The 16584-nt window shown below is 48.1% G+C and overlaps 1 protein-coding gene across 6 annotated transcripts in view; it reads left to right on the top strand.

Moving 5' to 3' along the window:
* The window catches only part of SRCIN1 (SRC kinase signaling inhibitor 1), a 468342-nt gene that overhangs the window by 237353 nt on the left and 214405 nt on the right, over window positions 1-16584 (top strand). For 5 of the 6 annotated variants that reach the window (XM_060256101.1, XM_060256100.1, XM_060256108.1 and 2 more), the window contains exon 2: window positions 6579-6862. The exons of the other annotated variant lie outside the window; for it this stretch is intronic. In XM_060256101.1, coding sequence (XP_060112084.1) covers window positions 6579-6862 — 284 coding nt within the window. The remainder of the gene's footprint in view (window positions 1-6578; window positions 6863-16584) is intronic. 6 annotated transcript variants of the gene reach the window in all.

Raw genomic sequence — 16584 nt, 5'->3', positions numbered from 1 at the left:
GGGTCCAGGACTTGAGTTCCAGCAGGGACTTCTGGTTTAGAACATCACTTGCTTAACTGAAGAGCTGCATAGAATAAATGTCAGATGTTTGAGAGCTGCAAGACATGAATGCCAGATGTTGGAGAGCTGCAAGGAAGGAAGGAAAGGTGGGAAGAAAGCAAGTAGGTGGGGGGAGGAAGGAAGAGGTAGAAAAAAAGCAACTTTAACTATAAATGCATTCTCTAAGCCATCAGCTGGCTTGGCTTGGAGAAGTGTTTTAAAGAGACAGATGCCTTCTTCAAGCTGGCTAACCGGTTAGTGGGGGCTTCGAGAGCCAAGCAATATTTATGAAAGCCACATGGCGGGAGCTACTGGTGGACAGCAGCAATCCTCTGGCTCTGGTCAGTTTTAGGATCACTTCAAGGCGTCTTTGTCATCCTCCAGCAAGGTACACCTCTGTCTCCTCCGGGGCCATTCCCACAGGGACTTGTTTGGAGCCCACCTGGCAGTGACACAGAACCAGGAGGAATGCCACTCATGAATACATGAAATTGCCTTATATCAGATCAGACCTATGGTCCATCAAAGTCAGTATTGTCTACTTAGAGTGGCAGCAGCTCTCCAGGGTCTCAGGCAGAGGCCTGATCCTTTTATTTGGAGATGCTGGGGATTGAACCTGGGACCTTCCGCATGCTAAGCAGATGCTCTACCACTGAGCCACTCCCCTCCCATGTTGCCCATCTCTGAAAGTGAGAGGAGTCTGTATGGTGCCGTGGCACTCCCCTTATAGTTTTGATTTTTTTCGTTCATTTCATCTATGCCCAGTGTGGGGTTGTGGCTGAAGTCTCCTAAGGCAACTTAGAAGAAAAAAACATTAAATTAACATGATGTTATGAAATATAGCAAATAAGTAAGCGGGCATCCTTGATTGAGGTTTGTGCACCTTTGGGGCCATGTGACTGTATAGCCAGCTGCATGTAATTATAGGGAACATTCTCTTAAGGTCCAGCAGTTGGTAGTGCTTTAGAGTTTCTTGGCCAGCAAAAAGAAGCAAGGGCCTTGTTCTTGCCCAAAATGAAGAATGGCTTTCTCTTTTCTAAGGAATTTATAAAGATTTGTCTCATTGCTGCACAGCTTGCAACTCGAGAGCATTATGCCACTATTAAAATTGAAGGTTTGGAATCAGATAAATAGGCTTGCTCCTTATAGACAAGTACATTGCAACAGTGAGTGAATTTTAAGAGTATATGTCCCCTGTAATGGTTAAATTGAATAATTTGGAGGTTGAGATTTCATCCCTGGGTCCCAAAAATGCACCATATTAGTCCAATAACAGCCTTTAGCAGTATTTTGTTTGTATTTTTAAGGTGGTTCCTACAGGAAGCCTCAGTGCTTGAATGGGAAGTATTTTGACCAGCAATAGGGTTGCCAAGTCCTCTTCAAGTCCCGGTGTACCATAGAGTTTTAACCTCCCAAATGGCTAGAGCATCCAGGAAAACCATAGCGTTTTCCCGGAAACGCCTAGAGCGGCCTGTGTGCGCGCCACCATTTTGTTAACATCACTTCCAGGTGACATCATCACGCCAGCGACTCAGGGGGAGGTTCCCCCCTGCTGGCCCAGTGTGGGCCGGCGAGTTGGGAAGGCCCAATCAGGGGCTTGGCAGCCCTGGCCAGCAATAAATCGGAAGAATTTGCACATGCTTTGAGTAAAAGGAACTGGCTTTCTCCATTCTATACAGCTATACAAGACAAGGACTTGTATAATACTGATGAAGTGGCAACACGAAACGCGTCTATTGTAACTAGTTACTTGTATGCTGTACCACTAAAATTACTGTGGACTCTGTTGAAATTGGTTTAAATATTTCCTATGGTTGTTATTGTGGGTTTTTGTATCAAAGATATTGGTCAATTTAAAAGTAGTTAAAAGTTAAAAGTAGGTGGGGCCTGGAGGTTTCCTGGGATTTCAACTGATCTCCAGACTATGTAGGTAGCAGAGTTCCCTGTAAGCTGAGTTAGTGTGCGCTAGCTCACAGATTTTCAGCCTCCAGCTCACACATTTTTGTCTTAGCTCAGGAAGGATGGCCCCGGAGCACACTAATGGATGCAGGAGCTCACAGCTTTAATACCAGGAGCTCACAAAGCTGAATTTTTGCTCCCAAGACTCCATAGCTTAGAAGGAACATTGGTAGGTAGCATATTTATTTATTTGAAACATTGGTGCTCCTGGAGAAAATAGCTGCTTTGGAAGGTGGACTGCATGATGTTATTACCCTGCTTTGCTTGCAGAAGGTCCCGGCTTCAATCCCCGGCATCTCCAGCTTAGAGGATACGAGGGAGCAGGAGATGTGAGAGACGGGACGGGGAGGGACGGTGGCTCAGTGGTAGAGCATCTGCTTGGGAAGCAGAAGGTCCCAGGTTCAATCCCCGGCATCTCCAAAAAAAGGGTCCAGGTAAATAGGTGTGAAAACCCTCAGCTTGGGACCCTGGAGAGCCGCTGCCAGTCTGAGAAGACAATACTGACTTTGACGGACCAAAGGTCTGATTCAGTATAAGGCAGCTTCATATGTTCATATGTTCACAGATCGTTGAGACCCTGGAGAGCTGCTGCCACTCTGAGTAGACAATGTTCACCTTAATAGAGGAATGGTTTGATGCACTGTAAGGCAGCTTCTTCGGTTCAGTGGCAGAACATTTTGTTTGTTTGCATGCAGATCGTGCCATGTTCAATCCCTGGCTTCTCCTGTTGAAAACATTAGGTAACTGATGATGTAAAAAAAAACACCCTTGCCTGAGATCCTGAAAAGCTGCTACCAGAATAGACAATGCTGAGCTAGATAGATGGGCATGAGGCAACTTCATGTGTCCATCAGGCGATAGACTTGCACACACACTAAGTCTTTCCCTTGACCAGATGCCATCTGTTTAGCTCCCCAGGTGGGGGCCCTCCCCCTGCTTTAGTGTCATCAGAAAGCGGGCGGGTGAGGGGAGGGAAATGTCTTCTGGGCGCTATGGAGACGTATTCCCATAGGGTATAATGGAGAATTGATCGGTGTGCAACTGGGGCTCTGGGGAGGCTGTTTTGTGAGGTAGAGACACCAAATTTTCAGCATAGCATCCGGTGCTTCTCCTCAAAACACCCTCCAAGTTTCAAAAAGGTTAGGCCAGGGGGTCCAATTCTATGAGCCCCCAAAGAAGGTGCCCCTATCCTTCGTTATTTCCAATGACGGGAAGACATTTAAAAGGTGTGAGGTCCCTTTAAATGTGATGGCCAGTACTCCCTTTGGAGTTTAATTATGCTTGTCACAACCTTGCTCCTGGCTCCACCCCCAATGTCTCCTGGCACTGTCCCCAAAGTCCCCAGATATTTCTTGAATTGGCAGCCCGACATCCGCTATCCATAGCCTGACTTCACTCCTATCGAATCTGACCTAAGAAGCACTTTCTTTAGTTTCCAGGCTCAGTTCCCTGAGGAGGCTGCCAGGTCCCCCTTGACCACAGATAGGGTGGAGGGGAAAGGTTGCCAGATCAAGGTTGGGAAATTCCTTGAGATTTGGGGGTGGAGCTTGGGAAGGACAGCGACCTCAGTAGGGTAAAATGCCATAGAGTCCATCCTCCAAAGCATCCATTTCCTCCAGGGGAACTCATCTGTGTAGTTTGGAGATGGACTGTAGTTCTAATGGGTCCTCAGGTCCTTCCTGGAGGTTCCGTTGCTGCCTCTGAGTCTTATGGTATGGGCCTCAGGAAAGCAGCTTATGAAAAAGCTGTCCAATTCAAGAAATACCTGGGGACCTTGAGGGCAGAGCCAGGAGACTTTGGGGTGGATGATGGCCTTCTCTGCCCCACACCCTTTCCCCTTCTGCATCCCCCCCAAACCTACTCGGAAATTACTTTGGATCCAAAAGTGATTGTGAATGGGTCTCCTCCTCCTCACCTCTCACCTGACTGGATCACGCTTGGATCATGCTGGTGTTTATAGTGTGCCCAGTTTGCTTCCTTCAGGTCAAAGTCCAATTCAGATCTTTCTGGCAACTGTCATGTGAAACTGAGTTCTTGAAAGCTTCAGGCTGTAGGTCAGGACAAGGTTTGCGGGAGCCACTTGCCCCATCCCGTGTCTAGCAAAAGCAGAATAGATTATGTAACTAACAGTGCAATTCTAAATCGAGTCACACCTTCCTAAATCCATTGAATTCAAGGGGCTTGACTTTGCTTAAGGTTGCAGTGCAGATAATATTGCATAGTTTACTTAATTTTGCGTTGTTTTCAGGTTCTGTAATTTATTTTTCTCCTTCGGGTAGTACATGGTTTGGGTTTCCTCAGTGCAGAACATGACTTCTCTTTTCACTCTAAAACCTATACAGGCCTTAAGAGCATAAGAGAAGCCATGTTGGATCAGGCCAATGGTCCATCCAGTCCAACACTCTGTGTCACAGAAGAACATAAGAGAAGCCATGTTGGATCAGGCCAATGGCCCATCCAGTCCAACACTCTGTGTCACACAGTGGCCAAAAAAACCAGGTGCCATCAGGAGGTCCATCAGTGGGGCCAGGACACTAGATGCCCCCCCCATGGTGCCCCCCAAGCACCAAGAATACAGAACATCACTGCCCCAGACAGAGTTCCAACAATACGCTGTGGCTAATAGCCACTGATGGACCTCTGCTCCATATGTCTATCCAACCCCTCTTGAAGCTGTCTGTGCTTGTTGCCACCACCACCTCCTGTGGCAGTGAATTCCATGTGTTACACACAGAGCCAGTTTGGTGTAGTGGTTAAGTGCGTGGACTCTTATCTGGGAGAACCGGGTTTGATTCTCCACTCCTCCACTTGCACCTGCTGGAATGGCCTTGGGTCAGCCATAGTTCTGGCAGAGATTGTCCTTGAAAAGACAGTTGCTGTGAGAGCCCTCTCCAGCCCCACCCACCTCACAGGGTGTCTGTTGTGGGGGAGGAAGGTAAAGGAGATTGTGAGCCACTCTGAGATTCTTCAGAGTGGAGGGCGGAATATAAATCCAATATCATCTTCTTCTTCTTCCTTTTATCAGTTCTAACCCAACACTAGAAGCCCTCCCAGCAGGTGGGATCCAACCAGCTTTGCTACTGGTGGAAAATAGAGGAAAGTCCCTTTTGATCACCCAATAAGGCTATGCTGGGGAATCACAGGATCTGCATTGACAAAAGCCATGAGAGACAGGGACTCTAGAAGAGACAGGGGAATTGGGGGAGATTGAATGAAAAAGCTGGTGCGATCCAACCCCAGTGCCTTTCCATTCCATGAGTTGTAGCAGTAGTGGCTGTACATCAGTGGGGCTGTTATGGAGGGAGGTTCTGTTCAGGGGCTATGATTGAACCTAGTCAAGGGAATCTCAACGGTGCACAGTGATGGCTTTGCACTTTGATAGATGTAAGATATTTTTGGCCTGTTCCATGGATGAGTCAAGTTGGATGAATCAAGATGTCTGTGTGGGCACAGAGCGTTTTGAAGCCTGTCTTTGCTTCCTTTTCTTGGGGCAGACGTTGCAACGGCCAACCACCTCTTTTGAATTAAGATGGCTGTTGCTAGGTTTCGGGGTGGAATTCCACTAAAAAAAAAAGAAAACCCTCTCTTACGAACCAATTGGCCCTTCCTTTTTTTTTTTCTTTCCGTTCCTTTCTTTCCATATTTACTGTTCCAGAACATCTGTCTGTCTTTGTCCTGTCGTCTGCCTCCGCTCGAGAAGGGGCACTTTGACCATCATCCTCTGTCTGAGGTCTCTTGACTGTTTTAAATTTTGATTTTGGCTCCTTTGCTTGCAGTTTTGACGTCTCTGTGATCTCCACCAACAACCCCCGCTCCTTGTCTTGATACGTTCATGTCTTGTCTTTCTCCTGGGATGATGGCCTTCTCTGCCCCACACCCTTTCCCCTTCTGCATCCCCCCACCACCACCCGAAAATCACTTTGGATTCAAAAGTGATTGTGAATGGGTCTCCTTCTCCTCTCACCTGACTGGGTCACGCTGCTCCAAATCCTGAAATTTGACTACTTTCCCTTTAAGGGTAAGATCCGGTTCTGAGGCTGATTACTGAAGAAGAGAAGGCACTCACAAAAAGCTTAGGGAGAGAAATTGGGCATTGCCAAATTCCTGCGTGGGATAATCCTCCCGAAAGGATTATCCTCCCCAAAATAACCACCCAGTTGTAAAGACCGATCAGCCCTTTCTAATAAACTGTGATTGGCTTATTCCTCCTCTTCCTCACTCCTTTTTTGAATAACCCCCCACGCCACTCCATACACCTCATATGGTTGCCAATTTCCAGGTGGCACCTGGAGATCTCCTGCTCTTATTGTTTAACTCCAGATAATCAAGACCATTTTCCCTGGAGAGAATGGCTGCTTTGGAGGGTGGACTCTATTGAACCATGCCCCATTGACGTCCCTCCCCCCTCCCCAAATCCCACCCTCCCCAGACTCCACTCCCCAAATCTCCAGGTATTTCCCAACCCAGAGCTGGCAACCCTAGGACATCTGAAATCCCCAGTCCCCCTCCCATTATAAGACAAACAGAAAGGTGCCCTGACCTCCCCTCTGCTTTTCTTCCTCCCTTCCAATTCCATGTAGATCCCGAGAGGACTAGTGCCCACATGATCTCGGCAGATGATGCAGAATATCCGCGGGAATACCGGACCCTGGGCAACGGCACACGCCGCTTCTCCAATGTAGGGCTGGTGCACACCTCGGAACGCCGGCACACTGTCATTGCCGCCCAGAGCCTAGAAGCCCTCACAGGGCTCCAGAAGTCTGAGATGGAACGGAAGCGGGATGCGTTTATGGATCACTTGAAGAGCAAGTACCCGCAGCACGCCCTGGCGATCCGAGGCCAGCAGGAGAGAATCCGAGACCAGGTAAGAGCTGCCTTTCCCTTCAGTCGGGTTGTTTTGTCACTGCTTGTGAGGTTGTGTTTCTCTTCCATTTGTGGGGCGCTGTTGATGACACACACCTTCAGGGCTGTATTACTCTTTGCGCAAAGACGAAGGACCAGATTGGGAAGGTATCCAGGTGCATTCTGGTGTTTACACTGTGCCCGGTTTGCTTCCTTCAGGTCAAGGCCCAATTCAGATCTTTCTGGCGACTGTCATGTGAAACCGGGTTCTTGAAAGCTTCAGGCTGTAGGTCAAGATCTCAGGCCCTGTTCCTGCCTTCATAAGCCTCAAGCTTCTCTACTCAGACTTGTCAGTTTTCTTAGCAAGGAAACCTACGTATTACAGTTTGGCAAAGGATCTGCAAATAATAAAGGATTTCCAAGCACCCTTGTGACGCTACAAGGCTCAGGGTTCCTTGGCTGGAGCTATTGGGGTTGATTCCGTTTTACATTGGTGCAATAGCTGTGACTTGGGACTTTTTGAGCAAGATCCCTTCACTTCTTCCATGTTTATTTGTAGGAAATTCTTTCTGTGGTAGAATAATTAACTTATATTTAAAAGGTGTCATTATTGAGCATGTCCTCCCTTGTTGGTTTATGGTAGCAATGCCTCCTTGTTCCTGCCTCCATCATCTTAGTGGCCGAAAGGAATGATGGATAGCACTCCATAGATAGTATACTTCTTGTGCAGGAATCAACCTTGTCTTAGGCATATTTTCTCATAAGCAAATTCCATGGGGGATGTGAAATGGTATGGTATAGCCCAATGTAGTCACAGATCTCAGAAGCTGAGCAGGGTCAGTACTTGGACAGGAGACCACCAAGGAAGACTCCGTTGAGAGAGGCCATGGCAAACCACCGCTGCTTAAGCACTTGGCTTGAAAACCTATGGGGACATCATACGATGGCTGTGATTTGACAGCACTGTGGGTGTTAAGGGTGGTCACATTGCAGCTGATTTATGGAGACTCCTGGTGAGAGCCAGTTTGGTGTTGTGGTTAAGTTGCAGACTCTTATCTGGGAGAGCCGGGTTTGATTCCCCACACCTCCACTTACAGCTGCTGAAATGGCCTTGGGTTAGCCATAGCTCTCGCAGGAGTTGTCCTTGAAAGGGCAGCTGCTGTGAGAGCCCTCTCAGCCCCACCAACCTCACAGAGTGTCTGTTGTGAGGGGAGAAGATATAGGAGATTGTAAGCCGCTCTGAGTCTCTGATTCAGAGAGAAGGGCAGGGTATAAATCTACAGTCGTCTTCTTTTTATCTGGGAGAACTGGGTTTGATTCCCCACTCCTCCACCGGCAGCTGCTGGAATGGCCATGGGTCAGCCATAACTCTCGCAGAGCTGTTCTGCTCGAGAGCAGTTCTGGGAGAGCACTCTCAGCCCCACCTACTTCACAGGGTGTCTGTTATGGGGAGGGGGAGGGAAAGGAGATTGTAAGTTGCTTTGAGACTTCTTCAGATAGTGAAAGGCCTCCAACCTCCTCCTCCTTAAGAGATGTTTAGAGCTGGTTTTGCCATTCTCAGCTGCAGCCCTGAAATTCTTTGGTGGTCTCCCATCCAAATACTTACCCGGGCTAACCCTGCTTAGCTTAACACAGACCCAAACCCCATGGAGGCTTCATTTCAGCTTGTTAAATCTCCAACTGTGTCATGCAGGACTGGGGAGAACCCTCCTTCCTTTTACGTTGTGGACTGCTCTTCCCTGTGGGCCCGGGAAAGATTTCTTCTTGCCAAACTCTGAATAGGAAGTCCTCGGATCCTCCCCTTTCCTTTTAGTATTGGTGGAATTATTCTCACTCAGGGCAATCCTGGATTTATAGCAAGTTGAGTAAGGCAGACCGGATTTCTCTAGGACTGGAAGCATTTTCCAGCATCCTGGTAGTTCTGTTTCAATCCATACCATTCTTTGTATGCATGCAATAGGCTTGCCAACCTCTATGTGGGACCTGGAGATCTCCCAGAATTACAAATTATCTCCAGCCAACAGAGATCAGTTCCTCTCGAGAAAACGGCTGCTTTGGAGGGTGGTCTCCATAGCATTTACCCCTCCCCTCCGTACACTTCCCCCTTCCCAGGTTCCACCCCCTCCAAATCTCCAGGAATTTCCCAACCAGAGTTGGCAGCCCAAGCATGCAGTGTTGTGGTCATCTGTTCGCAGTGACCCACATTTGCATTCAACCTTTATGCAAGAAACATATTTGCTTTGACCAAAAAGCAGACTTCTAAATGTCGCATGTGTCTCCATGGGCACACACCCACAGGTTTGTATAACGGTAGGAAAACATGAGCTAGCTTCAGGTTGTGCTCTGCCCACCTTTGTGGGAGCCATTCACCTTCGACTGGCCACTGGGATAGTGAAGGTGCGGTATCACTTTCCGTGGGGGATGTCATCAAAAGGGCACCTGTCCCATTGCGGGGCAGTGAATGAGCGCCCCGTAATCTTAGGGGATGCTGCAGCCACAAGGGAACTTGGGAAGAAGCTGGAAGTTTGGTTGTGAGGTAACATTTAGGGCTAAAAATGATGAAGCCCCTGAGGATTCCCTTTAGCCTGGCTGTTTGCCATGAAGCTCTCTGTCTGGAGAATACGAAAGGACTGGCACTGTTAAGCCTTCATCCCTTGTTCTGAGGCCTAGCCATCCCCTCCCTCCCCTTCATACTTCTACCACTTAGAACTGCCAGCTGAGGGTTGGGAAATTCTTGGAGTTTTTTTTTGGGGGGGGGGAGTTGAGGAGGGAACAGGCCTGGTGCTAGTCCCTCTGGCGCCTCAGGCCGACATGTGCCCCGTGTCCCCCCACCTGTGCCTGCCCTGCCGCCACACCCCCGCATATGGGGAAAGCAGGCGTGGCAGTGTGGAGGGAGGGGTGGGTGGGCTCCGGCCAAGCCGCACCTGTACAGTGCACTCTTGGAAGTGCAGAGCCACTCTGAGAGTACACTGCAGAGGTGTTCTCCGAGGCTGGCTTCCCTTCAAGGGAAGCCTAGCTCGGAGGAGAACGCACCGTGCATGGCTGCTCTTGCCTTGAAGGCCAAAGCAGCCAGGCAGGGGTGTTCTCCTCTGAGCTGGACTTCCCTTGTGAGGGAAGCCTGACTCAGAGAAGCTGTGCTGATGCCCCACCCAGCTGCCTTCACCTTGAAGGTGAGGGCAGCCAGGCAGGGCATGTTCTCCTCTGAGCTGGGCTTCCCTTGTGAGGGCAGCTCGGCTCAGAGGAGAGCACAAGTTGACATGCCATCCCGCTGCTCTCAGCTACGTAGCACCCAGGCAACAACCTACCTTACCTACTCCCATGCACCAGCCATGAGAGGGAAGGGACTTCAGCAGGGTCTAATGCTGTAGAGACCAACCTCCAAAGCAGCCATTTTCTCCAGGGGAGCTGTTCTCTGAAACCTGGAGGCCAGCTATAATTCTGGAAGATCTCCATCTGCCGCCTGGAGACTGGCAACCCTACTTGCACTTTTGGGCCAAGTGCTTCTGTGGTCCTCACAAACATTTGTATGGAATGCCCCACACCTTGTGTTAACCTTCTTGTGTGAACATTTGGGGAAATGGAATGTAAAACTGCCAGGCTTGAAGAGTTCCAGACTTCTTATTGGCCTGCTGTTCTCATTGGTTGCTGGTTTCATTGGTTCCTGGTCTGTTGTTCTCATTGCTGGAGATTTGAGGGTGGAGCCTTAGGAGGAAAGGGTTTGGGGAAGGGAGGGACCTCAGCGAGGTACAATGCCATAGAGCCTACCAGTGCTCCCTCTAAGCTGTGGAGTCTTGTGAGCAAAAATTCTGTTTTGTGAGCTACTAGCATTAAAGTCATGAGCTACTGCATGCGTTTTATCTGGGTTTATCTGGGAGAACCAGGTTTGATTCCCCACTCCTCCACTTGCAGCTGCTGGAATGGCCTTGGGTCGGCCATAGCTCTCGTAGGAGTTGTCCTTGAAAGGGGAGCTGCTGTAAGAGCTCTCTCAGTCCCACATACCTCACAGGGTGTCTGTTGTGAGGGGGGAAGGTAAAGGAGATTGTGACCGCTCTGAGACTCTTGAGATTCAGAGTATAGGGCAGGATATAAATCCAATATCATCAACAACATTAGTTTTCTCTGAGGACATTTTTCCTGAACTAAGACCAAAAATGTGTGAGCTAGAGACTAAAAAGCTGTGAGTTAGCTCACTCGTTCATCTTAGAGGGAACACTGAAGCCCACCTCCCAATGCGGTCGTTTCATCCAGGGGAACTTCTCTCTATTGCCTGAAGATCAGTTGTAATAGTGGGAGATCTCCAGCCCCCTCCCCGGAAGGCTGGCAACCCAAGGTATGGACCCTGCCCTTCATAGCTAACCTGGATAAAAAGGCGCATTGGAGCAACACTCTTTGGTTTGAAAACATGTCTGTCTTTTCTGGCAGTTTCCGCGTGTTGTATCTGTGGGTGTCTCTACATAACAGATCCCCGTTCTCCCAGTTCGGCGCAAACAAACAGATGGGAAGAATCTGCTCTTTTTATGCTTCAGGGGCCAGGTTGTTGTTTCCTGGGCCGGGAGTGGGGTAGGCGAGTGAACAAGTAGTCCAGTGAGATCGGCATGCGTTTATTTATTTTAGGTCATTTGTAGTCCGCCCTATCCCAAGGAGGGCTCAGGGTGAATATTTTAGGTCATTTGTAGTCCGCCCTATCCCAAGGAGGGCTCAGGGTGAATATTTTAGGTCATTTGTAGTCCGCCCTATCCCAAGGAGGGCTCAGGGTGAATAACAACATTATAAAAACAATATGAATGACAAAGCATGTGAATAAAATAAAAGACAATTCAATCACAGACAGTTTTAGATGGCGGCTCAGTTGCCACATGTTGTACGGACTGCGAATCAGTCCTACGTTCTAAGAATCAGACACAGCAAAGGTAATTTAATATTACGACAGCATAGGGCCGGTCAAATGGAGTAGAATGCCTGATAGTGTAGGATGCCCACTGCCTCAGTTTAAAGGCCTGGCAGGATAGCTCCGTTTTACAGGCCCCCCGAAAAGGTAACTGTTCAGTAAGGGCCCGGATCTCCAGGTCCCCGTTCAGGCTGCTTGTCTTTGAAGATGGAAAAGCGGAAGATGAGGCTGTTGTGTTTGCCAGAGATTCTAGCCAAGAGCCCTTTGGCTCTATGCTCTGGTTGCCTGCTTTGGACCGAAGGCTACGGGTAGATGTACAAAGCAAGGCGAAGCTTCCAGGATCTGGTGGGTTTGCAAAAAGAGGACTTGTTGGCCACAGGCCAGCAAGAAGCTTAGAATGTCATTCGGAGGGTCGCCGTTCCGAGTTCAGAAATAATTAGAGATTTGGGGTTGGAGAACGGAAGAGTGGGGTTTAGGGGGAGGGGAGGGACCTTGGTGTAGGGCATAATGGCATGCAGTCCACCTTCCAAAAGAGCCATTTTCTCCAGGACAAATGGAGCAAATGCTTTAATTAAATAAATAAATAATTTAGTCTGAAGATCAGTTATAATTCTAGAAGAGCCACTTTGGTGTAGTGGTTAAGAACTCAGACTATAATCTGGCAGAACCCGGTTTGATTCCCCCTTCCTTCAATTGCAGCCAGCTGGGAGACCTTGGGTCCCAGTTCCCTCAGAGCTGTTCTCTCAAGAGCAGTTTTCTCAGAGCTCTCTTAGCCCTACCTGCCTCACAGGGTGTCTGTTGTGGGGATGGGAAGGGAAAGGAGATTGTAAGCCACTCTGAAACTCTTGAGTGAAGGGCGGTGTATAAATCCAATCTCCTCGTCGTCTTCTTTTTCAACCTCCACCTGAAAATTGACAATCCTGGTTGTTCCAGGGGGCTGAAGGCTAAATGAGAGGAGAGGCCTGAGTTGTCCTGCAGTGGGGGCAGCGGGGAGAGGAGGGAGTATTGTCAAGCTGAAGGAACTGCTAAGAATGCTGTCCTCTACTACTGAGGGTGCCGTGGGGTTCAGCATTGATTTTATTGTGTATTGTTTTTTAGTATTCTATGTGGTTTTTAACTGTTGTCAGCAACCCTGAGCCCGTTAGGGGAGGGCGGGATATAAATCTGATAAAATAAATAAATAAATAAATAAATAAATAAATAAATAAATAAATAAATAAATAAATAAAATAGACGTGTCCACTGAAGCCAGACCTCCAAGGCTGCATCTGGTACGTGGGCAGGGGTTTTTGAGTCCAACCTCAGAACATCACAGAGAGAGTCTGTTTCATGGTGGGACTCTTTGTGGGCCTTGAAGTGGGCTTCTAGAAGGGCCTTGGGTAGTGCTTCCTAGGTCAGTTCCTGGACCCCCAGCTCCCTGCTCCTTAGTGATCAGATTCTTCCCACCCTCAAAAACACAAGAAAAGCCCTGCTGGCTCAGACCACTGGTCCATCTAGTCCAGCATCCTGTCTGACACAGTGGCCAACCAGTTCCTCTGGAGGGCCAAGAACAGGGCACAGAAGCTGAGGCCTTCCCCTGATGTTGCCTTCTGGCTCTGGGATTCAGAGGATTATTGCCTCCAAATGTGGATGTTCCCTTCAGTCACCAGGGCTAGTAGCCACCGACAGACTTATTCTCCATAAATCTATCTAAGCTCCCTTTGGAGCTATTTATTCCAGTGGTCATCATTGCATCCTCTGGCAGCAAATTCCACATTTTAACCACCCTGAGTGTATAGTAGTATTTCCTTTTATCCGTCCTGAATCTACTGCCCATCGGCTTCATTAGATGCCCTCAAGTTCTAGTATTTTGGGAGCAGGAGAAAAATTGTTCCTTGTCCGCTCTCTCCACCCCATGAAATAATTTATTTTATTTTATTTTATTTGGTCAATTTATATTTCACCCTTTCCCATGTGGACTCAGGGCGGATCACAGTCATGGTAAAATAGTTAAAATAGAACAGTAATAGTATACGAATAAAAACACAACTAAAAAAATCTACACAGGCGGGCAGGCACATATTTCAGGTGAAAACATAGGGCGTTTTCGCACTGACCTTCAAGTGGTGCGACCACCCTCTTCATGCCGGCGGATCTGCAGGGATTTCGCACCGGAAGCGCCGGCGCACCCAAAAGAGCCGGCGACTTCCGTCGCGAAACCAGCTCAAACGGAAACCGCCAAGAAGCAGGAAAACGTTTGAGCTGGTTTCGCGACGGAAGTCGCCGGCTCTTTTGGGTGCGCCGGCGCTTCTGGTGCGAAATCCCTGCAGATCCGCCGGCGTGAGGAGGGTGGTCGCACCACTTGAAGGTGAGTGCGAAAACGCCCATAGTTTTTCAGCTCATTTTAGAAACCTTTATCATGTCTCTCCCCACCCCTAGTCATCTCCTTTCTAAACTGAAAAGTCTCAGACTCCTCAGTCTTTCCTCACAGGGAAATTGTGCCAGTCCCCTAATCATCTTAGTTGCCCTCCTCTGTACCTTGCCCTGGTCTGTACTTTCCCCTCAGTGAGGAGCAGCCGCCACTCCTCTCTGTAACCCCAGTGCCTCTTGTGTTGAACCACTTCTCAACCTCCAGGTGGGGCCTGGAGACCTCCTGCTGTTACAGTTGGTTTCCAGACAACCAAGATCTGTTCCCCTGAAGAAAATGGCTACTTTGGAGAGTGAACCTCCTGGTGGCACCTGGTTTTTGGCCACTATATTATGCCTGATCCAACATAGCTTCTCTTATATTCTTACGTTTATGAGTCTGTGAACGCTGAGGGTCTTAATGTAGAAAGTTGTTTAGGATTGCCCTGTCGAAAATTTTGCCCACTGTTGAACGTATAATTGATCACAAAGTGCCCTTCACCCCCGACTCCATTTTGCTTAACCTTTGGAAAAATGGGGAAATGCCTAAGCATAAACATGAATTGGCTTCAATGCTTATTTTAGCCGCAAAATTATTAATAGCTCACCACTGGAAAGCCCCTGTCTTGCCTTCTAAACGTAATTGGTTTCTAAAAATTTGGGACCTAGTAGTAATGGATAAGCTGGCTACTACCATAAAAAATTCTGAAGCATCCGACAAAGGTCTAGATAAAAACATGTTTGTAGAGAAATGGTTTCACTTTTTTGCTTATGTACAATCTGAACAAAAAACATTGTGTAAATTACCGGATAAGTATTTAACTTTTGCTTTATATTAGAAATACACTCTGCATATTGTATTCATAACAGGATGGCTTGTAAGGTAGATTCTATGGTTATTAGTATTATAGTTGATGTTTGTTGGAATGTATTTTTGTTTTTAATTAATAAAAAGTTTAAACTCCAAAAAAAAAAAAGGATTGCCCTGTCAGTCTGGGTATGCTGCAGATGTGCCTGACCCTCTTCTCCAGTTGAACCTGAAAGACCCTTGTGATAATGGTGAAGGTCCCCAAGAAATGACACTAACACCTCTTCAGACACTGCCAGGAGATTTAAACAGGGCTGTGTGTGTTCTAAAGCATTTCACCACACAAAGGTGTCCTTTTGTACGGGGCACAAATTTCAGCATCCTGGGTACCAAGCCTTTGATTTGAAAAGGTTTCCTTCTAGTTAGGGCGACTGCAAAGGGAGAGCCTGTATGGTCAATTCCTAGAGAAATCACCGTAGCAAAAGGATTTTCATTGGTCTTTGGTGTCCTGCACGGTTCTTTAGTATTCCCCGCGCTCAGTAGAAGCAAGATCGTTTTTTGCAAGGTAAGCCGGTGAGTGCATCATTCACGAAGGCTGTCAAATTCAGCTTTTCTTGCTGCAAAAGAAGAATAAAATTTGCAGCCCCCAGAATGTTGGCTAGAATATTCGTCAGCAGGGTTGGCCTCCTTGCTTTGCAGCCTCTTGCTTGGGTAGATTTTTGGTATGCAAGGCACTTCCGTAGCTGGCGGGAGAACCGAAGGCTGTGCCGGGGATGAATCTGAAGCAGGCAAATTCCAAATCCAGAAATCACAGCTGGAGACCTTTGAGGATGAGGCTTAGCTGCACCGTGAAATGGTGAAAAGGTGAAAATCAGCTGAATGCACTGCTGTAGAGCTAGCGACATTTCAAAAAATTATTTTGACGTTGGTGGTTCTATAAGGTTTTTCATATAACTCCTCCCCAATTCTAAAAGCCGGATTCCTTCTCTCTAATGCTGGAGCTGCACAGCCTCCCGAAAAGGAGTGACAAATGGGAAACTTGGCGGTTGGGGAGAGAGGCGAGGCTTTGACACCAGAGGGAGCTGCAGGTCAAGAAAGACATGCTTCTGTGGCTCCAGCGGTGGAAAAAAGCATGAGACAACCAGGTGGTGCTTTGGGGGAGCAGCCGGCAGTTCAGGGATGGATTTGTGCAGAGGTGTGGCAGCCTAGATCAGGAGTGCTTGGCCCAGACAGAGACCAAAAAAGGTCTACTGCTCCCTCTTGAGTAGGAAATGCAGCTGCTTCTTTTCATACTTGTGCAAATCCAAGTTGGAGATACGGTTGCCAACCATCAGGTGGTGCCTGGAGGTCTTCTAGTATTACCAATGATCAGGGGTTTTTTTTGAAGAAAAGGCCCAGCAGGAGCTTATTTGCATATTAGGCCACACCCCCTGACACCTAGCCAGCTGGAACTGTGTTCCTTCCTGCTCAAAAAAAGTTCTACCAATGATCACTTTACAAGTGTGTCTGGCGAAAACGGCCACTTTTGGAAGGTGGACTCTATGGTGTTTTACTCTGTTGAAGCCCTCCCCAAACCCCACCCTCCTCAGGTTCCACCCTCAAAATCTCCAGATGTTTCCCAACCCAGAACTGGCAGCCCTCCTCCAAGGGCTACAGTGCCTGT

This window comes from Heteronotia binoei, chromosome 15 (genome assembly GCF_032191835.1).
Source record: "Heteronotia binoei isolate CCM8104 ecotype False Entrance Well chromosome 15, APGP_CSIRO_Hbin_v1, whole genome shotgun sequence".
NCBI classification, from domain to species: domain Eukaryota; kingdom Metazoa; phylum Chordata; class Lepidosauria; order Squamata; family Gekkonidae; genus Heteronotia; species Heteronotia binoei.
Note: the sequence above shows the minus strand (reverse complement) of the source record. Positions and strands in the feature narration are given on the sequence as shown.